The sequence below is a fragment of the Oryzias melastigma genome, linkage group LG17, assembly GCF_002922805.2.
Source record: "Oryzias melastigma strain HK-1 linkage group LG17, ASM292280v2, whole genome shotgun sequence".
Lineage (NCBI taxonomy): Eukaryota > Metazoa > Chordata > Actinopteri > Beloniformes > Adrianichthyidae > Oryzias > Oryzias melastigma.
The window spans coordinates 27922443-27945282 of record NC_050528.1 but is presented as its reverse complement, the minus strand read 5'-3'; the positions used below and the strand labels follow the sequence as shown (position 1 = coordinate 27945282).

Here is a 22840-nt window from a genome sequence, read left to right as displayed (position 1 = left end):
AATGGCTCTCTAGGTGTTGGAGGCTGCAGACTCCAGTTCTAGTTTAACCCTTGGTCCTTATTTCCTCGTGTTCCAAAGCATTTTACTGTCGTTGAACCGCCTGGCCTCAGGTGCAGAGAAGTGGGAGGAGCCTCTCGGCAGAGCTCAGGTGTTCTGTTAGATCAGAGAAGTTTTGTGTCCCTGAAGTCTTCTGCTGGACAGAGAGAGGCGGTTGAGAGAGGCTCTGATGTGGAGCTGTCCTTGGTGCTAAAGCCTCAAGCCAATTAATCTCTCTCACACACATCCTTCCTCCTCCTCCTCCTCCTCCTGCCCCCCTCCCTCCGGAGCTCTCCTGCCGGTCGCTTCACATTCCCCCTCCATGTTCCTGTGCGCGTTTCTCGCTTAAACCCCCGCAGCATCACTTCTGTCGACTTTTTGGGACAGGATGTCCGGCGGACAGCGGCTTGTGACCGGCGGGACAGGGCAGCGCGCGGCCGCAGAGGCGCGCAGCCGCGGGGGGAACTGAGGCGCTGCCATGGTGGGACGTTCTGCACCCCCAAAGTTGGAGTTGTGAGAAGTATGAGCCGCTTCTGCACAGGTGAGTCCCGCTCAACGGCCCTGCTTTTGGGGAGGAGGAAGGGGCAGTGGAAGTTTGGAAGGGGCTCCGTGTCCTGCTCACTTTGCTGCTCTGGGGCTATAATCACCTGCTCAGGTTAATCTCCCGACAATCCCTTCTTCAAACGGACTTCATGAGAGGTCTGTTTTACCCATTCTGATGGGTCTTCGTATTGTAACACAAAAACGCGGAGCTGCGCGTGCTTGTGGGACTTTATGGAGGATCTGGCTGTACTTCAGTCTGCTTAGAGCTTCCTGACGCAGCCCGCGTCCTGAGGGTGTCCCACGAGGAGATGGACGGTCTAAAATTAACCCTCAGACCTGAGCCAGAGAACATTACACAAGCAGATAAAGATCTGACGGAGTCTGACGCTCTGCGCAGAGCTGCTGAGGCTCCTCAGCGTCCCCAGAAACATGCATCACCCCAAATCTGAAGATCTTACACATAGTTCCAGATGTTTGTGTTACTCTGTTACAGGTGAGCTTTGCTGCTCAGTCAAAAAAAAGTAATTTATTATTATAAGTATTGGAGCTACTTTTATCATTATGTCAATTAAAACAATCAAAAATGTTATTTAGCTTTAAATAAGAGCCAAAACGGCTCATTAATATCTCCTGACAAACTAGTTTATTTTTGGCAGTGTAAAGTGATTATCTTTCAGTACCTGTGAAAAGCCTGCATGGGTCTAGATTAGAAAGGGCAGTATGGAAACGACAAGCAATGACACACTGGTCATTCCTCTATCTCTCTCTCTCTTTATACAATTACCAATATTTTATTTTATTTTAATTCAAAAATATAAAAAAATGTCATAAAGTGGAAAGTATGTTTGAAAGAGTAGCTCATATTAGAGGCTGATCTACTTTTAAAGAAGAGAAAACTACCCTAAGTTGAACTAGAAAAGTTGTATTCAGTGTGATAGTGCTAGTGTGAATGCTTTTCACTGAACGTGGTATCTAGTGATGCTGAAGCTGTTTGCTGAAGATCCCGAAAAAACTGATTTTAATTTGCTTTATGTCAATAACGTGCTGAAAGTTTTTATACCAAGCTTGCATAATTTGCAGAAAGTGCACAAATAATTTAAAGAATTTCATGAAAAAATCGCAATGTTGTTAAAAAAAAATGAGCTTAACTCCAAATTAGCCCAGAAAACCTCAGTAGATGCCAACTTAGCCAAAAAAGCTAACAGGTTGCTAAAATATTAGCTTAACTCCAAATTAGCTCAAACATCCCCATCAGATGCCAAATTACCCAAAAGGTAACACGTTGCTAAAATAATAGCTTGATTCAAAATTAGCCCCAAAAAATCTCAGTAGATGCCAACTTAGCCAAAAAAGCTAGCACATTGCTAAAATATCAGCTTAACTCAGAATTAGCAAAAAAAAAACAAAAACAAAAAAAACTCAGCAGCAGCTTACTTAACCAAAAAAGCTAGCATGTTGCTAAAATGGTAGCTTAACTCTAAATTAGCTCAAAAATCCTCAGTAGATGCCAAATTAGCCAAAAAAACTAGTACATTGCTAAAATACTAGGTTAACTGAGAATTAGCCAAAAAAAAACTCATTGCCAAATTAACCAAAAAATATTAGCATGTTGCTAATATATTAGCTATGCTAAAATTAGCCCTAAAAAAACCTACCATGCTGATTTTTTTACACCAATATTACACAGGTTTCAAAGTGCACAAAAATAAAATCACAAAAATTCGGTAAATTATCTAAAATGTAAAAAATTTTGAGAAATTTAACAATACCAAAAGTTAAAGGATGAATTTCCTGAACATGATGAATGGTTTTAATTGCATAATTTGCTTAATTTTTAAAAAATCCATTTATTTAAATGGGGCTGAAAAATTGAATAAATTGTGTAAAACCGTAAAAATGGTGAAGTTTACGAATACCAAAGATACAGACGATGATGTCCTTAATGAACTGAAGATGGTAGAAATTGCTGAAAGTGTGATTGAGTTTTTAAGGGCTAAAAAATGTACAGAAGAAAAATAAATAATAAGAAAGAGAAACAGAATCACTATAGTTAATGCTTTGTAAGCAAATCCTGTTTAAAACAGAGAGGTTACCTAAAAATGACGAAGTGACTCCACTTACACAGGCAGCTTTTGGCTTTTTGGAAAAAAACTGAAGTATTCGTACTTGTTAATACAAAATGAATTTATAGCATTTGGGTTTGTTAGGCCAAACAGGAATTTTGGCTCCGTTGTTAAAGTGAAAAAACTCAAAGTGGCTGTTTAATGTTCTGAATTTTCATCTGTTATGAAGATCCTGATATTTCTGTTCTGATTCAGGACTTATTGTACTGATGACACTTTCTTATGAATTAGTCACATAGCAATGCTTTTCACCTCCTCACTATCTCACTGTTCTGAATTAATTTTTAATGCTCCACAATTTCCAACACACACGTGTGTTCATGTGATGCACATGTGCAATAAAGCAGTTTCCATGAGGCTAAACTCAGGTCTGGTGGTAGGACTGAACTGTTGAAAACACATCAATAAACAAAGCAGTAAAGTTACTTTCTGATACAAAAAACATGTATGAAGGATTCTGCAAAATGCTCATCCTCATGGCCGTGCACGGTCTGTACCTGCAGGTGTGACACGTTCAACAGAGCATAGTAGTCAATGTTCATTTCCTGGAGTAGTTCTGTGTTAGTAGATGGAAAGATTAGGGCTGGGTTCATAAAATGGATTTGAATCGATTTAAGATTAATAGATAAATACATAAAAATATAAATCGATTTTTATCCATACTCTTTTAAATAAATATTTTTTTTAAAAATAGCCATTTGTGATCTAAAACATTGTTTCCTTTTATACTTTCTTTTTCTTCTGGAGTAAGATGTGCTGCTATAGCGAGATCGCCACCTAGTGTTCAAACTGAAACGTCCTCCAGGAGAAGCAGAACAATGTTTACAATGTTAATGATCTGAACATTTTAGTTAGAACTTCTCCTTTAGAGAATCCATGTAACACTGGATGATGTTAACAATCTGATGATTTCACTAATTCACTACTTAATGTATTTCTAAACAAATGTGTAACTGTGTAAACTCAAAATTTAATTGCATTGAATTTAAGAAAGTATAATTATATTTTATTCGATTCAGGCTTTTGTGAATCGAACTGTTTCTGGGAATTATTATCGATATCTACCCTAGAAAAGATATAGGCTGGAACCATGAATGTGTTTCCTGACTGGAGGTGATGACATCACACCTCCTCTATGAAGACTTCCATCTTTACTCTTTACTAACCTTTCACTGACCTCCACAACAAAGTTTAGCCAAATTTAGAGCGCAAATTAGGGCCTGATCACAGAGCGTGCGTGGCGTGGGCACAGCGTGGGCGTGTAGAGTAATCAGCTGTGGATCGGACTTAATGGTCGTGGTTTTAGCAGTTGAGTGGCATCGCGTTTCAGAAGTGTCACAGAATCAGCACGGCGTAACCATAAGCTAAAGATAGATCCAGATCTATTCTGCTTCTGCAGCTGAAACCTCAACAAACAGGATCAAGCAGACAGGAAGTCTGCAATTAGAAGGCGGAGAGAGTCTCTTTGATTTTCAAAATAAAGCAGGCCTGCACCTAGAACCTGAAGGTCACCACCAAAAAGCAGCTGTGGGCATAGAGGAACCACGACCTTCCAGCTTCTCTGTTTGAAAAGACTTGACTTGTTTTATAACAATCTACTTATGTAAAGACTATAAATTATTATATGAGCATTTAGTTTTTGGATATTTTGTTCAAGAGAGATTTAATGTAGAGAAAATTTACATAGTTTACTTACTTATAATTATGTCTAAATATTTCATTCATAAGTGTAAATATGCAATATATATATATATATATATATATATATATATATATATATATATATATATATATATATATATATATAGTGCTGGGTATTGATTATAATTCCCAGAAACAATTTGATTTGATTCCCAAAAGCCTGGATCGATTCAGTTCTGATTTTTTTCAATTCTTTTGATTCTTCTGTTCAATTACTTTTCAAGTTTACACATTTATACACATTTGTTTAGAAATATGTTAATAATCTACTATATGATTTGAATATATTTATATTAATCTGATAAAGTTCAAATATTGTAATATTTATCAGTAAAATAATGAGATTGTTAATGAGGAAATAAATGTGTTTTAGACCACAAATGGTTACTTTATAAAATGTTTTGTAAAAAGAGTTTGGAAAATTCAAATCTGTAAGTTTATAAAAATGTTTATTTAGTCAACAACGTATGTTTAGATTGACCGAGCGTTAGCATTAGCTGTCCTATGGGAAATTCCATTAAACATTAGCATCAAGCTAGTGGACTTTAGCTTTATGTGCTAAATCGATTTGTATTTATATGAATCGATTATTGATCTGTTAAACTTAAACTGATTCAAATCAATTAATCGATTTTATTAAACCCAGCCCTTCAAAAACAGTGTTTTATGTGTTTCAGAAATAAATGATTCTGTATATAAATGGTATTGAATCCTTCACTAATAAAAAAAAAAAAAACGGTTAGAACAGTTGAAATATGGTCCCATTTGTTAGCAAAATCCTTTATTCTTATTTTTATTATTGTTTTACCTCAATTATTTTGCAGTTATTGTTGCTTTATTTAATTTTATTTTGGAATTTTCCTGTCAAATGTGAAAATGTTGTCATTGGTACGTGTTGTGGAGTGTCAATGTGTCTGTATTTGCAATATTTGTCAGTAAAGTAAAAAAAAAAAAAAACTTCCTGGTTCGCATCATCAACAGTTAACACAATTGTTCTCAGAGAATAACTCAAATTTCAGTTATTAAATATGCTAATGAATTCTAGAGACCCCCCAATAACACATTCAGAGCATCCTGGATCATAAGCCTCTCACAGAGATTGTTTTCTGAAACATTTCTGCTTGATGAAAGTCTGAGGAGGACAGGACGTCTGAATCTGTTCATCCTCACACAAACACAGAGAAGCTGCAAATGGACGTTTTATTTGTTCATCTTCAAAGTGAAACGCTGTGATTAACGGAGAAAATCACTGATTGGTTTCTGTTCTATTTTCCAGCTGGGACTGCATCAGCCTGAACACCCCCCGCCCCCAAAACCACCACCTCTTTTTCAGTCCTCTTGCCCCTCACCAGGACCACTTGGTTTGAGGCCCTCCTCTCAGCGGACCAACCATGACGGACAGAGCGACCTTCAGCACCCCCAAAACCACCCCAAGGCCGACTGCAGCCCCCCTTCTCCCCCCCGAGCCCATCGACATCATCCGCACCAAAGCCCGGTCCCGGCGGGTCCGGCTGAACGTGGGAGGTCTCACTCACGAGGTGCTGTGGAGGACTCTGGACCGGCTGCCCCGGACCCGTCTGGGACGGCTGCGGGACTGCAACACTCACGAATCTCTGCTGGAGATCTGCGATGACTACAGTCTCCCTGACAACGAGTACTTTTTCGACCGGCACCCCATGGCCTTCTCCTCCATCCTGAACTTCTACCGGACCGGGAAGCTGCACATGATGGAGGAGATGTGCGCTCTGTCCTTCGGGCAGGAGCTCGACTACTGGGGAATCGATGAGATCTACTTGGAGTCTTGTTGCCAGGCCAGATACCACCAGAAGAAGGAGCAGATGAACGAGGAGCTGAGGAGGGAGGCGGAGACGCTGCGGGATAAGGAGGGGGAGGAGGAGGACCAGGGCTGCTGTCCCGACAAGAGACAGAAGCTGTGGGACCTGCTGGAGAAGCCCAGCTCCTCAGTGGCTGCAAAGGTAACCTACAAACTCCCCAGATCTTCTTCCAAGTCCTTTATAAGTTCATTAAAAACAGATTCATTTCTGAAGTGATCCTCCTCACAGAAGGGCTAGATCTTCTGAACACAAACAAAACTTCACATTTTGTTTTGTTTCTTTGAAGAACTTTTTCTCAGAGGTTCAATCTTTTGAGACGCCCTCCAAGGTTTTGTGACCCAGACTGTGGAGCATGAGCTCTGAGATCTTTGCTGATGGTGATCTGTTCTACAGCATCTTCACTGGGGGGTGAAGGAAGCAAAGAAGAGAAACTATTGAAATCACGATGGGTTCTTCTGTTGTTCATCAGAAACATTTTGTTCATATGCTAGAGGGAGGCGCAAGTGCAGAGCATTGTGGGATATTCCCAACTTGATTTATACTTAAAACTTTGTATTTGTTATTGTCGTTGGATCTGGTTGTCTGAAAAGACCATAGCAACAGTTGCTAGCATCAATAGCTCCTGTGGTTTCACAGAAACACGCAGAAGATATTGCTTAGTAGAACATAGACATGAACAAAGGTTCAATAAACTGTTAAAGGTGGCCGACCTCTGACATAGACAATGGACCAAAGATATAAACAGTGGATGCAAAAACATATTTTTGGCACAGATGGAACCCCATAAGGCCCAAACTCAGCCCTCTGTGGGCCCAATATATACAGTTTGAGACCCAAGCTCTGAAGTAAAAACGTCAAGGTCAAATTTCTTAAAAAAATATAATATTTTTATTTTAATTGTGCAGGATCGTAGCAGTGAAGATGACACTGAAAATAGAATAAAGTAAAGCAGATAGAATGTATTCATTCACATTACAACAAGAGACAATGTTGATAGAAATAACAGATAAAGACAGTAGAAATGAAGAAGAAGATCGCGGTGATGTCTGGTAAATGTTAAAGCCGCTCTCATTTCTGTTTGTCTTCCCGGGTTCACCTGAGCCTGCATCCACAGCTGTGCACAGATGTGCTCAGCTGTTCGGGCCGCTCCGGAGTCACATGACTTTCACGAGTGTTTGTGCACATATACAGTCAACACGTTCATGGGAGCGAGCGCAGAGACCGACTTTGTTTCAGCGGTTGCCTCTAAAAATACCTCCAGGAGCCATGTGACCCCCCGTGGAACTGTGGTGTCAGCAGGAGGGAAGCAGCTTAGGCCGCCGCTCTGACATGCGCCGTGCACAGCACTTCCTGGTGACAGGAGCTGATTAGAAACTCGTGCACGTGGAAATCTTCCTTTCATTCTGTCTGAAAATGTCACATTCCACAACTTCATCTGCTCCTTCCTTCTTCTTTTTTTTTTTTTTTTTGGAGGGGGGCAGCAGTTTTGACAGCAGGACGGCTGTCATGGTCACCTTCTCTGGACTGACACCCCCTCCCCCCGCACAGAATGACTTAGGAGTACATCTTAATCTCCTCAGGGGCTTTCAGGAGGACTGCAGAGAAGCTAACTGTTGGCAGGTTGAATGGTGTGTCCTGTTCACTATCCAGTGGGGCAGGTGGGGGTGGGGTGGGGGGTTAACTTTAATCATTTATGTTTTTGGAATATTATTATTTTGAAGAGATCCTCGACTTTGCCTCCGCTTGGGGTTTCCACGGTAACCAGAGGACATGACGGAGAATGTTCCTGCTCTTGTGCATCACACTAGGACCTAACATTTTCACAGACACAAAGAAGTTTAAAGATGTCGGCAAACTTTTAAATTTATTGGTGAATCCAACTCATCCACAGAAAAAACAATGACAATCTTAAACATACTGTAACTTTTCAATACGATCTATGCCGTTCCAGCAGCTTCTGAGCCGAAAAAGCGGCTCATCGAGCTGGCTTCAGTGTGAAAATGATGAAGCTAATAGATGAAAATGCTGAAGCTGATAGCCAGCTAGAATATTAGCTAAATGCTAAATTAGTCTAAAAACCAAAAACAAAAAAACCTAGGTTAACCAGAACAGCTAGCATGAAGCTGAAAAATAGCTAAACTTCAAACTAGCCAAAAAAACTGAAAAAAACCCTAAATTAGCTAAAGCAGGTATAAATATTAGCCTTACCTGAAAACAGCCTAAAAAATAAAATAAAAAAGTCTAAATTAGCTAAAACAGCTAGCAATGTAGCTGAAATATTAGCTAAACTCCAAAATAGCCTAAAAATTCTTAGTAAATGCCAAAAAAGTCCAAAAAGCTAGCAGAATGCCAATTTTCAAAACTTTAAAACTGTAACTTTTTAATATAATTATGAATAATAAAAATGCAGGAATATTATTCCAGAATAAATCAACTTAAACAACTTTCAATATTTTACTCTCCATAAAATATATTTTGTTTAAATTATACAAGTTAGAAATTAGCTCAAGATAACATCGGACCATTAATAACACTAAAATAAAATAATCAGGAGGGCCGGATAGAATTACCCGGAGGGCCAGATCCGGCCCCCGGGCCTTGACTTTGACACATGTGATTTACCACAAGACCACTGAGCTGGAAAAAGACAGAACTCAAAATGAAAGTTATTTCTTCAGAAGATAGAAACTAAAGTTTAGCACAACAATTCCCATAATTCCAAGACTTTAACACAATCTGAATGTATATATATTTGTTAATGTATTCTGCTTTTAACATAGAGCCAATAAAGAGAATCTAAAATGAGCGAAACATGATCTCTTTTAGAACTCTGGCTGCAGCCTTTTGATCAACCAGAGGTCGGGTGTAATGATTTATCGACTTAATCAATGAATCAATTTATATTACGATCCAACCAGATTGATCTGCTTGAGGCAAACTGTTAATTGAACTATTTAATTTTCCGGAGTATAAGTCGCAAGAGCAAAAAATGTCAAATCAACAAGAAGAAAATCCTATTTAAGTCGCTCTGGAGTATAAGTTGCACTTTTGGGAGAAAAGTATGACATTTCAGATCAAATCCATCAAGCCCTGCATAGCTAAATAAATAAATAAGAGAATGCAAATTTTGTTTATCTGTATAAGAAAAACATCAGTTTAAGAGGAAAACAATCAGATTCTTTGCCATGTTTGTTTTGAACGCTTCTTCTGTTGCTGTCAGTAGCAAATACTTATACTCAGATGCACCCCCTTTGGTCTATTAAAAAATACAGTCCATAAAAGAAAGTCTTTTAATTTGAAAAGACAGAAACGTTTTCAATTAAAGGTTCAAAGCTTTTCTTACACAAAGTTTGTCCAGGCATGGACAGTCTAAACTTTTCAGATCAGAAAGTGTGTCATTTTGTTGTATGAACCTGCAAACTATTCTGATGCCATATCCATCACCATGGCAACCAGAGATGCTCCCCAGGTTGTTCTTCATTAAGTGCTCTTTTAAGGCCTCAGTGTTTCTGTTGAGTTAACCTAAAAGAAAGACTTAACCCTTAAACACCGGAGCTCCAGTGTTTGTGTTCTATGATTTATTGTAACTTCACAACCGTTGACAATAATTCCAGTAGATTCTCCCGCCGCTTTTCTCCTTCAGAATCTACTGGAATTATTGTGATGAGGATCATTGGGATTTAAAAAACTGGAAATTTTAACACAATCTTCCTGTTGTGGTCAAGTTTCTGTCAAAGAAAAGGAGATGACACACACTGTAGAGAATGGATTTTATTCTAACAGAATAAATTATTTCATTTTCTGGAACACATGACAGACTGCATCATTCACAAACTCCACTTCTTTTATCCAAAAGTTAATGAATCAATTGAACTCAATTCATCCCACAAGAGGGATACCGATTTAATACCAATTTTTTAAAAAAAACAGCAGATAAAAATTAACACCAAGCAATAAATAACACAATAAAATGAAGTGTCCAGTTTCTTTGAAGTGTTATAAAGTTTAATAGTTGATAGAAGGAAAGATCTGAGAGAACACTGACTATATTCTGCACAACACTGCAGCAAGACAAGCTTAATGATTTTTATTTAAGATTTTTTTAATCAAGAGTGCAGCAATTTAGCTACTAACTATATGCAAACATTTCCAAGACTGAATCCAGTCCAGTCATCCTCCTGTCATCTAAAGTTATGGTGAATCTGGACTTAAAACTCACATCTGTCCTGTTTGTAAGTCAATCTATTAGGGCTGGGTATCCATCATAACTTCCAGAAATAGGAACCTGGATCGATGCAATTCCAATTTTTTTCCAATTATTTAGATACTCTCAATTCAATTTTTAGTTTGTACATTTATACACATTTGATTAGAAATACATTAATAATCTACTATATGGTTTGAATATATTTCCATTAATCTGATACAGTTCACATGAGATTGTTAATATCATACATTGCCAAAAGGAGAAGTTTTAACTAAAATGTTCAGATCATTAACATTGTAAACATTGTTCTGCTTCTCCTGGAGGACGTTTCAGTTTGGACACTAGAGGGCGATTGTGCTATAGCATTCCAGAAGAAGAAGAAATTATGAGCAAAAAAAAGTTGCTTTAGAACACAAATGGTTACTTAAATATTTTTCCTTAAAAGAGTTTAAAAAATTGAGTCTGCGAGTTTATAAAAATGTTCATTTAGCCAGCAATGTATGTTTAGGACATTAGCATTAGCCGTCCTATAGTAAATTCCATTAACGTTAGCATCAAGCTAGCGGACTTTAGCTTTATGTGCTAAATTGATTTATATTTTTATGAATCGATTAGAGATCTATTAAGCTTAAATTGATTCAAATATATTTGATCAACTCAGCCCTGCAATCTAAATCAAGACAATCCCCATTCTCTGTCACTTCTTCTCTCTATCTGATGGAGAAAATTTAATTCATTTCTTTTTTCACCTCTTATTTACAATTAAACCTGACAAAAGTGTTAATTGGGAGTCTACACAGCATAATAGGCTGTATTTGTTCAAAAATGTCTCTTCTACTAGCTAAAAAAGGTTATTATTCACCTTTTAACACCAGAGCTCCAGTGTTTATGTTCTTTTATTTACTGTAAATTTTTAATTGTTGACACGATCAACCTAATTCCAATAGATTTTGAAGGCGAAAAGCGGCTCGCGCCGCTTTTCGCCTTCAAAATCTATTGGAATTATGTTGATTTCCTCATCAAACAACTTCCGAGCTGAGCTGGGTCTGACTGAGCGTGCTGCATCGTGTGCGTTTGTAACTAAACCTCATATTCATAGACTTTCTGCACAGAAGCTTCTGCAGAAAAAAAAGAAAAAACAGCTTCCAGAAATACCTTCCCTCTTCATATTGATCCAGGCTCAGCTTTCTCTGCTCCCTTTAACCGCTACTTGGATCTCTTTAGTTTTCTGACTTCCTTCTGTACTCTCAGGAGACGAGATGCGTCACATGACCTCAGCATAAGGGAAGTAAAAATCCACTGAAGCAAAGTCAGAAGGCAGGAAAAGGGATGCCGGAGTCTGACCTGTCACTTTCTTGAACTGAAGAGGCAGGTCGCATGGAGGAGAGTGACAGGATGAAGATGAGAGTATGAAAAGAGTTTGCCTAAAAGGATCTAAAGATAAAGATGAGGCAGGGCTGCATCACTAATGTAGACCTGCATGAGGAGATGAAAGAGTTCAGCAACAATAGTGAAAATTGTCCCATCAGAACTGCTGGAGCTCGTGTCTCTGCGATGGACCCCGTTTTTTTTTTTGTTTTTTTGCCAAGTGAAGCAGTTTCTTTATCACTGTGATGAAGACGAGCAATACTGATCCGATGAATCTCAAATGTCAGGCTTCGATTAATTCTTCCTCCACTGAGCTGCTTCCAAAGCAGCTTGAGTGTTCCTGGTACTTCTTAAAATCTGTCCTGAGCGCCAAGGTCACAGCGTTTGGCATCCATTAAGCCATTAAGATGCTGAAGAAGAACACACAGCTCTCTTTCATGCTTTCTCTTTCCATCTGTCTTTCACACTGATGCTCCTCGGGGCTCCTGACTCCATGCTGGGACCCGGTTTAGGGTCAACTGCGGATCCTGTGATGATGCTTCACATAATTTGCTAGGAGCTGAGCTGTTCTGACAGCAGCTGGTACAAGCTAACAGCAGCGAACAGCTGACCTCATGGCTCTGGAAGCATCCTGACTGAACACAAGAAGAGTTCAAGAGGCTGTTTTATTCTTTTGGACCTCTGAGGCTGAAGCTGACACATCGAAACTGTTGAGTTTAAGCTCACAATAGGAAAGAAGATGAGGTTCAGGAGTCTATCCGACCCTCCAGAACATTTTATTTTATTGTTATTAATCACCTGATGTTATCTTGTGCTCATTTCTAACTTGTATTATTTTGACAATTTATATTTTCATGGAGAGCAAAATATGGAAAGTTATTTAAGATTTAAATTGATTTATTCTGAAATAATATTCCTGCCTTTTTATTATTCGTAATTATGTTAAAAAGTTACCGTTTTAAAGTTTTAAAAATTGGCAATATGCTAGCTTTTTGACTATTTTGGCATTTACTAAGATTTTTTTAGACCACTTAAGAGTTTAGCTAATACTTCAGCTACATGCTAGCTGTTTTGGCTAATTCAGGCCCTTTATTTTTTATTTTTTAGGTTGTTTTGTAGTTCTATTTATATGCTAGCTGCTTTGGCTAATTTAAGCTTTTTTCAGTTTTTTCTTTTAGCCCATTTTGGAGTTTTGCTAATATTTAAGCTACATGCAAGCTGTCATGGTTAATTTAGGATTAAAAAAGTTTTTTAGATTTTGGAGTTAGTATTATATTTATATGCTAGCTGTTTTGGCTAATTTAGGCTTTTTTTAATTTTTAGGTTATTTTGAAGATCGGCTATTTTTTCAGCTACATGCTAACTGTTTTGGCTAACCTATTTATTTATTTAGTGTTTTGGGGTCATTTGTGATTTAGCAAATACTTAAGCTGGCTATCAGCTTCAGCATTTTTAGGTATTAGTTTCAGTGATTTCAGCTATCAATTTCAGCACCTTCAACTATCAGCACTAGCATCTTCAGCAGCCAAATGCGGCTTACAGCATTCACACCAGCATTATCACAGGTAATGCTACATATCTAGTTCATAATTATGTTAAAAAGTTATGATTTTGAAATTTTAAAAATGCAGTTTTAGAGTGTTCAATAAATATTTATCCTGTTCGACCCGTGAACTAAGGTGTGTTTTGGATTTTGGCCCCTGTGCGATTGAGTTTGACATCCCTGGTCTGACCACATTAGTTTTTACTGAAGTGGCAGAAATAGCCTCAAGTTTAGATTAAAAAAAAAAAAAAAAACAGTATTTTAATCAGATAAAACAGTTTGCGCTATTAAGAATGGAACAATTTAAGCAATGCAACAATTTATTTTAGGAATGCAACGATTCAAACCATCAACTCAAAATTTTAATTTGATGAAAACTAATCATTTAAAATGTAACAAATTACAGAACGTTTTAATCCAATAGTTCCCCTTTTTCGGTGAGTGTCTATATAAAAAATGTCAAACAGTTGTGATAAATTAAAAGAAATATTTATTTATTGTGTTATTTCAACACACCAGGCTTAGTATGAGCCAACTGAAAGGTTTTTCTTCAATGGAACCCGTGCAGCACATCATCAACACACCGGAAAAACTGACTGAATCAGGCAAAGAAGAAATAAGATTTAAAGAGAAGTATGTCAGCATCTGAAATATTCCTTCAGTTATTAGTTCATTTTAAACTGGTGCGTGACATTCTACCAAGCATTTGCCTATGAACACAAATAAATAAGTAGATATATGTTCTTTAAAAAAGCTAATTTATTGAAAATGTTTTTTCAGATTGAAATTGACTGACAGGAGCATCCACCAGTCATTACACATTCACAAAAATGCTAATGTGTTAGCCACCACATGCTAACACCACAGAGGCCGTTTAAGGAGACGCATAATTAATGATTAACAACTGAAAAAAGATGGAAGTTTCTCCAATTATTTAAAACTCCTACTCTTATTCATGTATTTATGTTTAATTAACTACAGTGAAAGAAGCTGACAAGACTATGCAACAAAAAATGGGAACAGAAGAAACTAAATCAAACTTTAGTTCTGCCACAGTCCTATTCACCTTTCACTCTTCACTGTTTGGGTTTTTTAAATCCATCCATCCACACAATCCCTCCCACACACAGTCATGCACACCAAGGGACACTGTAGAGGAACCTATGACGCATGTTTTTGGACTTTGGGAGGAAGCTGAAGCTCCTGTAGAAAACCCTCACAAGCACAGGGAGAACATGCAAACTCCACACAGAGAGAACCCAGCTGGGATTCAAACCAGGGGATTCCCACTGTGGGGCAAGAACATGAACCACTGCACCACCATGCAGCCCGCCAACAAATATTTAGCATCAAATATTCAGTAATTATCAGTGATGATGGTTGTCAGTCCGTCAGTTTGTTGCAGCTTATTTTTTTTTAAACACAAACTATAAAAAAAGGAAAAATCTCATTTAATCTTCCTAAAGTTAACCTGAACTCTGTGGCTTCATTTTGCAATCAAGTTGTTTGACGTTGAAATGAAAATGATGAAGACTCCTGAAAGACAGTGAGACAGAGATCCTTAGTGGCTTAATGCCGATTCATTTTCCTCTCCATCCATCAGAGTCAGACAGCTGGGGTGGTCTTCTCCTCCTCATAATACATACATGCATTTCATCTGATACACGGGGTTTCCAGCCATTGATTCCTTCTGTTCTGAAGGGAAAGAATGAGTAACCACTTCTGACCTCTCTCTATCCTTTCTATAGTTAGCAGTGCAATCCTATTACAGTTATCCTGGAGTGTCCTAGCAGAAGCTGCAGAGGAAGACACTCCTGCTTCTCCTGCCACAGCTGTGGGCTTCAGAGTTTCACAGCTTTCAGCCCCATTTCAGCAGCACACCCTGTCCTTTTTTTAAATGAGGATTTTAAACGTTGAAAAGTCTGGTTCCTCCCAGTTCATCTGCAGCAGAACATCAACAGTACCGTACAATCCAAACAATAAAGCACGAGATGTTTCTACAACGTAGACGTTTCTGTGAGGTGCCAATCAAAAAAAAAAAAAATGTTTTACCACGTGACAAATAAAGATAAAGTTCTATGTGGGAAATGAAACATTCATTTTTGCATCTTTACTAGTTGAGCATTTTGTAGAGGTGAAACTCTCAAAGAACAGAGAGAAAATACCAGCTAATTTCTCCAAAAAGATGACAGAAAAACACCTTAATCTGTGCAGGTTTTGTCTTTTTTTAATGATTTTTTTGTATTTTTTAAAGTGTCATCTGACAGTTTTTTTTCAGATTTTATATAACGAAAGAAGGCAAACAGAAATAGTTGTTCAGTTTCATTTAAATATTTCAGAGAATATCCTTTATTTTGTTAAAATTAGCTGACTAGACTTTCCAGACCAGACTCTCAAAATCCAGACTAGATCTAGTAGATCAGGAGTCTGTAACCTGCAGCTCCAGATCCACATGTTCTCTTTATCTCTCCATTGTGGCTCCTTGACCAAACATAAAATAAGTCATGGAGACTGCTGACCCAGCCATGTCGACTGTTGGAGTCAGCAGCTCCTGCTAATATCTGCATAACCAAAACTACCTAAAGAAAACAAATAAACAAAGCCGGAAAACTAAGACTACTAAGATCCAACCTCAAACTAAAATAACAAAACCCAGCAATGTAAGACTGCTGAGGAGAAAGAGGGGAACAATAACAAGAATACATAAAAAAAAACAAATAAAATAGTAATTCTTTAAAGTAAGGATTATTAATTAGCATTTATTTAATTTATATTAGTTACATTTATAAATTGATGTCTGAGGTTCACATAGATGATAAACTATGTAGGTTTTTACATCCTGTTGACCTGAAGACGTCTTGTTTGATCAACTCTACCTCCAGAATGAACAGATTTTATATGCAAAGAAAAACTTTGGTAAAAAGTTTGATCTTTTATGAGTTAAAAACACATATTATCTTATGCTTCACAACATTGGTTACTAGCTGTTCAGAGCTCCACTAAGATGACGCTGTTTGGTACAGAGCAGCTTTTATTTTGAAAATATGTTATTTGAGCTTCTGTCAAAGGTAAAAAAATAAATAAATAAATAAATCACATTTTGAGAGATGCTTGGTTCTTTTTATGTTTTTGCTTTTCTCTGTGCCAAAAAATAGACAAAATTCATATTTATTATTAAAAAACAGAAGATCGTGAAAAAAAATCCAAATTTCCTAAAGGTTAAAGTAAGACGGCTCCTTCTAGGTTTGGATCAGTAGAAATCGAGCCCAAATGGATCTTTTAACGTTGAAGGTTGTAGACCCCTGTACTACCGACTTCTGAGTACATTTTCAGAGAATAGCTGGTCTCTCCTTTATTGGTTCGTTACTTTCCAGCTATATCTGTTGCTTTTGAGGGAACAAAGTTCAAACATCCCAGAGTTCACTTGGTTTATTTTAAAACTGAATGCAAACTAGAGTTGATGATAAAACCATGAAAAAATCTGATGTTTTCTCTTCTCACGTTTTCTTTTCAACAACTCCATGTACTGATCAAACCAACAGTACTGGAGGTCCGTACGGATGAGAAGAGTGTGAGGAAGTGGGAAGCAGACGTGACTCAAACCTCAGAAGGACACAAAAAACATCTTCAAACTATCCATATCACCTGGGATCAAAGATGATGAACTTTGAAGGTTTGTTTCTGCTGCGGTCTAACAAAGTTCTGTCTTTGTCTTCCAGATTCTGGCCATGATCTCCATCCTCTTCATCATCATTTCCACCATCTCTTTATCCCTCAACACTCTGCCTGAGCTTCAGGTTGTGGATGAGTTTGGTCAGTTCAGCGACAACCCCAGTCTGGCCCATGTGGAGGCCGTCTGCATCGCCTGGTTCACCATGGAGTACCTGCTCCGCCTGCTCTCAGCTCCCAACAAGTGGGATTTCATCAAGGCGCCGCTGAACATTATTGATTTACTGGCTATTCTGCCTTACTACGTGACCCTCTGCCTGACTGAATCCAACAAGAGCGTGATGCAGTTTCAGAACGTGCGCCGCGTGGTCCAGATCTTCCGGATTATGAGGATCCTGAGAATCTTAAAACTTGCGAGACACTCTACAGGTCTGCAGTCTCTGGGTTTTACATTGCGAAGAAGCTATAATGAGCTGGGTCTGCTCATCCTCTTTTTAGCCATGGGCATTATGATCTTCTCCAGTTTGGTCTTCTTTGCTGAGAAGGACGAAGATGCTACCAAGTTCACCAGCATCCCTGCCTCCTTCTGGTGGGCCACCATCACAATGACAACTGTTGGCTATGGGGATATTTACCCACAAACCCTGCTGGGTAAGATTGTCGGGGGGCTCTGCTGTATCGCCGGTGTGCTGGTCATTGCTCTCCCCATCCCCATCATCGTCAACAATTTCTCTGAGTTCTATCGAGAGCAGAAGAGGCAGGAGAAGGCCATCAAGAGGAGAGAAGCTCTAGAAAGAGCCAAGCGAAGTGGAAGCATCGTTTCCATCAACCTGAAAGACGCGTTTGCTCGTAGTATGGAACTCACTGACGTCTTAGTGGAGAAAAGAGAGGAAAGTAAATGTCCAGTTGACAACCACTTGTCCCCGAGTCGTTGGAGCTACCACAAGCATTACTCCAACACAGAGGCGAGCAGCCCTGGCAAGTCCCAACACTACCAGGAAGTCTTCCAGCAATGCTCCCCTGAACGAGGAAAACCCTCGCCTAACAGAGCCATCGCCCAACCCCTCAGCACGAGGAAGGCCGACGACGCTTCCAAAAGAACCGCCAACATTAAAGGAGAGCGGGAAAAGCCAATGCAGGACCAGATGGGCATTCATGTGGTGACCTCCATCCAAGGCCGGCAAACTTCACCGAAACAGGGAAAAGGCTCCAACATGGCCGATGAGCTGTCATCAGAGAGAGGAGAGAGAAGCTCTCTCCTCCCAAGGGTTGAAGGAGGTCCGTCTGCTCTTAGGCAGCAGCGGATCCCCCCTCCTTTGGACCTCAGTCAGATCAGCACCGCTGAAGCAAATCTGTGTTCAGACATCATCCGGCCAGGAACCATCATCAAAGAGGGCCTGTATGAGTTTCTGTCCAGTCCCAAAGAAGGACCTTTGACCTCACAGGGCTCAGACAGCTGCTCGGTGGCGGCCGACAGCGTCTGCAGCTCTGTGCAGGACTACAGCAGCCCCCACAAGAGGAAAGTCCTCAAGGTGGATTTCATTGAATCCCATGATGACATTCTTATGGCGGTAATGACTCCCGTGGCCACCTCGGCCCCCGTCAGCTCAGCAAAGTTCGATGAACTGCTCTCTGATGACATGATTTCCAGGATCTCTGCATCTCCTGGCTCTGTGGCACACGAGGCAAAGCCTCAACCCTCGCCTCTGGCCCAGCAGCCCGTCAGCCCCGGCATCTCCCAGGGGGGAGGGGAGGGCTCAGTGGCCAGGAGCTTAGAAGGTGAAGGACAGCTCACGGGTTTAAGTCACCAAGGGAAGAATCACATGGAGAAGTCTGCTGTCGTCTCCAGCCCGCTGTCATTTAAAACCGCCGCAGTCAACTGCTCCCAGGAAATGGTCACGATGGAAGGAGCAAACGAGGGAGCTGAACCAGAAGAAGGAGCGCAGGCCGGGGAAAAAGGAGAAAACCACATCGCTGTCGATGGAAGCCTGTCACCGGCATGTGAGACGAGCATGTGAGCTCAGACTGAAGGAGATGTGCGCAGACACCATCACATGCACTGTAGTGGCACAGCTGTTTTCCTGGAGAGAAAAACACTCGTCTCATTCCAGAGAAAACGACGCCACTGACGCCTTCCATCCAGAAGCTCAACTCTTCTGGTTCTCTTCTGGTGGTCTTCACATGCCGGGGCGCTCAGACTGGAGGAGGACAGGGCCTGGACTCTCTGGTCTGATCTGTGAACGTGTCAACCATGAAGCCATTTGATCAAAATGAACTACAAGCACCAAAGAAAGAGACGGCACAACACTATTTATTTTTTATATTAATTAAAGCGAATTGAAACACTTTTCTTCAGGTTGCAAAAGGATCAATCTATTGTATTACAGACCTCATAAACACCAAGTCTAAGCATGAATCTATTGCCAGAAAAAGAAACACAACAAAGAGTTTGTCTTATGGCTCTTCAGACCCTTGTTTACTTTTTGCTTTTGTTTCTATTTCTCTCCCAAATGTTTTTCTATCACATTTACCTGCAGTGACTGCAGGATTTCCAGTCAAAGATGGAAAAAATGAGAGACTCACCTTTGTTTATATGCACGACTATTTGCACACGATTCAGGTCCTAAACAGGGGGGGGGGGTGCCTGTCACAAATGTTGCAGCCAGGTTTGTGTTCCGTCTTTGTGGGTTTCACAAGCTGTCCTCAGGCCCGTTGTGACCCATCAGTGTGGACGGATGGATTGAACAACTAAATGGGAAACACAAAGACGGTGTTTGGAACTGCCAAATCCTCTGAGGGCGAGTCGGACTTCACGCCGGACAGACCCGAGGCTTGGATGGAGGAGAATGCTGGACGCGCTGGTGTGTTTTTCCAGATCAAACATGACGCAGTGATGTAAGACGTTTCTTTTCTGGTCTCTGTGAGACTGTTTTGTAAAGGATTGCATCTGAAACTGGCCTGACTGAGTTCCACTGAGCAAACCAGTCAACTACAGCTGCAGTGACTTCAACTGGACAATGAAACACCCTTCATTTACAGTGAGGGAGGAGGTTCCCCTGTGCAGGAGGCACGCTTTGCTGCTTTAAGAAGCGTAACAGTGCCCCCTACAGGCATTGTTATGAGACACGGATTCTTCATTTTTCTGAAATGAGCAGCATCTTTTGTTTGATTTGGTGATCAACTAAATGTTCATCAGTCAGTTCGTAACGGACCAATCACAAGCTGGGTCACGTTCCCGGCGAGATGAAGAGACTTGTGCGGAGTTGTGAAAGTTTGAAACCCTGTGCCTTTTCATAAATTCATTTATGAGAAGGTGGAAGAATACTTGTAAAAAAAAAAAAACTATTTTCTTTTTTTGGTCTTTTTCTTCTTATTGATTGTTCTCGTGTAGAGGTATTGTTCTGTTTCCACATTCTGAGGTTTGTAGATTTCTCTGCTTTGTTTTCCTGCTCCACCTGCTTCAGCTCAGATAGTGGTCATGGTGTTGTTCGGTTATTCCTGCGCTTCATGCTCGGTAAAAGGCAGTGAAACTCACCTTGAGTTAGAAGGAGGGCCGTTGTCTATGCAGAGGGAGGTACCCACTGTTAATGTGGAGCTGCAAGCATGAACTGGACTTAGACAGTAGATGTTGAGTGTGGACATGATCCAGCAGTAACTTCTCAGTCCTTTATGCAGCCTATGCCAAGTGTTCCACTCTTAAAAAGCACAAAAACTGTACAGAACGTTCATATAAATGTTATTTTTATGTAGAATGCAGTTCAGGAGAAACTGCACTGTGTCCAGCAGAACAACTGTTCAAAAATGGCTTCATAGTGTTTCCGTACTAATCATTGCACTCTTTGTCATATTAATGGTACTGTTGATAGAAAGTAGGACCCAAAGCTGGCCCGGTTTAGAGTGAGGCCGGCTCTGACAAGGATGGAAAGCTGTTCATTATGTGAATAAAAGCTGGGATGTTCTGCAAACATCAAAAGCTGCGTTTACATGTGCAAAGTATCCTTGATCAGATCAAAGATCAGATCAGAATAGAACTGTGCACATGGACCCTGAAAAACTTCATCTGATTGTAGCAAACGTTTCCATACGGAACACGGTTGATCAGAATAAATCATGTTGACATGCGCAGAACTGTCGAAAATACCGGAAATAGTCGTAGAAGAAGAAATAATGACAAACAAAGATCACGTATAGAGCAAGATGATCTACTGAGTGTGCTTTTATTATTATTAATAATATTTTAAGAGCCTGTTTGCTCATAATTTTCTAAATCCATGCATCAATTTGCATACTGCTGATATGTGGGAATAAGATTAGTCTTTATTCTGTTTGGATGTGATTGGAAATATGAATTTATTCAGTTCAGTTCAATTCAATTTTATTTATATAGCCCAAAATCACAAAGAAAATTTGCCTCATTTGGCTTCAAATAGATGTATGTGATTTTTACACGGTTTCTCTGGACTGTTCGGTGTGCGGAGCGACATTTCCGCATTCAAAAGCGCCTCCGCCGGTTCATACCGTCCTGAAGTCACTCGGAGAGACAGTTCTCCGGGAGACATGGTTCTCCTGAATCCGGCGGGTCTCTCGCACAGATCAGCCTGACAAGATCAAGTCTACGGCAAGCTTTTTTATCATTTAATAGATATCCTTGATATCAGGCTGTTTTAAGCCTAACTAGTAATGCCAAAAGTACAACTAGTTTACTTGTTTAACATATTTCTTCTGACTAGTTAACTAGTAATGTCTAAAAATGTGCACTAGTTTACTAGTGGACCATATTTTGCTCACTAGTTAACTAGTGACTCTCTCAAAAGGCCACTAGTTAACTAGTGACATGCAAATGTCACTAGTTAACTAGTAAGCAAAAATATGTTCGACTACTAAACTAGTTGTACTTTTGGCATTACTAGTTAGGCTTAAAACAGCCTGATATCAAGGGTCTTGATAAAATGCTAAAAAGGCTTGCCATACAGACCCAGCCTGACGTCCACAGCTCAGATGTTTTCTTTCCAGCTTCTTGTTGCTCCTTGAACATGTCGTCGTTTAAAGAAGAATGGAAACTCCGCCTGTCCGACCTCTCATTTCTCAGCTACAGAACAGGAATAGTGCAATGCACGACCCTCAGGCTTTCAAACGTGTTTTTACTTTTGCGTCCACATGAATAAAACCAGGTGTTGTAGTTCGTCCTCAAAGTTTTATGTGCACTGCTGCAGCATGATAACACAGATGTGTCACATCGTAGTCCTCCACCCACATCTTCAATTGGTTTGACTGTAGCGCACAGAGTCACCATGACCGTAGAGAATTATCAGAACTGTTGTTTCATGAATGCTGATTAAATAAAAATCTTAATGTAGGTGGGGCTTTTTGTCTTTTTTTTCTGTATTTCTTTAAGGAAGTTCCACTGTGTCTCTCAGAAACATGTGTAGTAACAACAGTCTTCAGAACCAGGGTGAGCTATTTAATCTGGTTCGCCAAACTGGACTAAATTATATTAATAATCCTAATCAATGTTTTATTCTCCTTGTAATTAGTGTCTCTCCATATGGTGCACTACAGATACATTGACCTTTGTTTAGATCAGGGGTCTGCAACTTGTAATACTTTAAGAGCCGTTTAGATTGATTTCTCACTGACTTCAACCCAAGAGCCACACATCCTTAAGAACACGTCAAGAACTGAGGGCCGGATCCAGCCCTCCGGGTAATTCTATCCGGCCCTCCAGATCATTTTATTTTATTGTTATTAATGGCCTGATGTTATCTTGCACTTATTTCTAACTTGTATAATTTTGACAAAATATATTTTTATGGAG

At 39.6% G+C, this 22840-nt stretch overlaps 1 protein-coding gene across 2 annotated transcripts; it reads left to right on the top strand.

Moving 5' to 3' along the window:
* On the top strand, window positions 1–21642 carry LOC112150588 (potassium voltage-gated channel subfamily B member 2). Of its 2 annotated transcripts, XM_024279000.2 has the most exons (3): window positions 1–577; window positions 5680–6379; window positions 17076–21642. In XM_024279000.2, the coding sequence occupies exons 2-3, from the start codon at window positions 5795–5797 to the stop codon at window positions 19041–19043; spliced, it is 2553 nt and encodes an 850-aa protein (XP_024134768.1). In that variant the 5' UTR covers window positions 1–577; window positions 5680–5794; the 3' UTR covers window positions 19044–21642. The 2 variants fall into 2 exon arrangements, with proteins under 2 accessions (XP_024134768.1, XP_036072379.1); XM_036216486.1 differs by lacking the exon at window positions 1–577 and having other exon boundaries at window positions 4956–6379.
* The last annotated feature ends 1198 nt before the right edge of the window (window positions 21643–22840 follow it).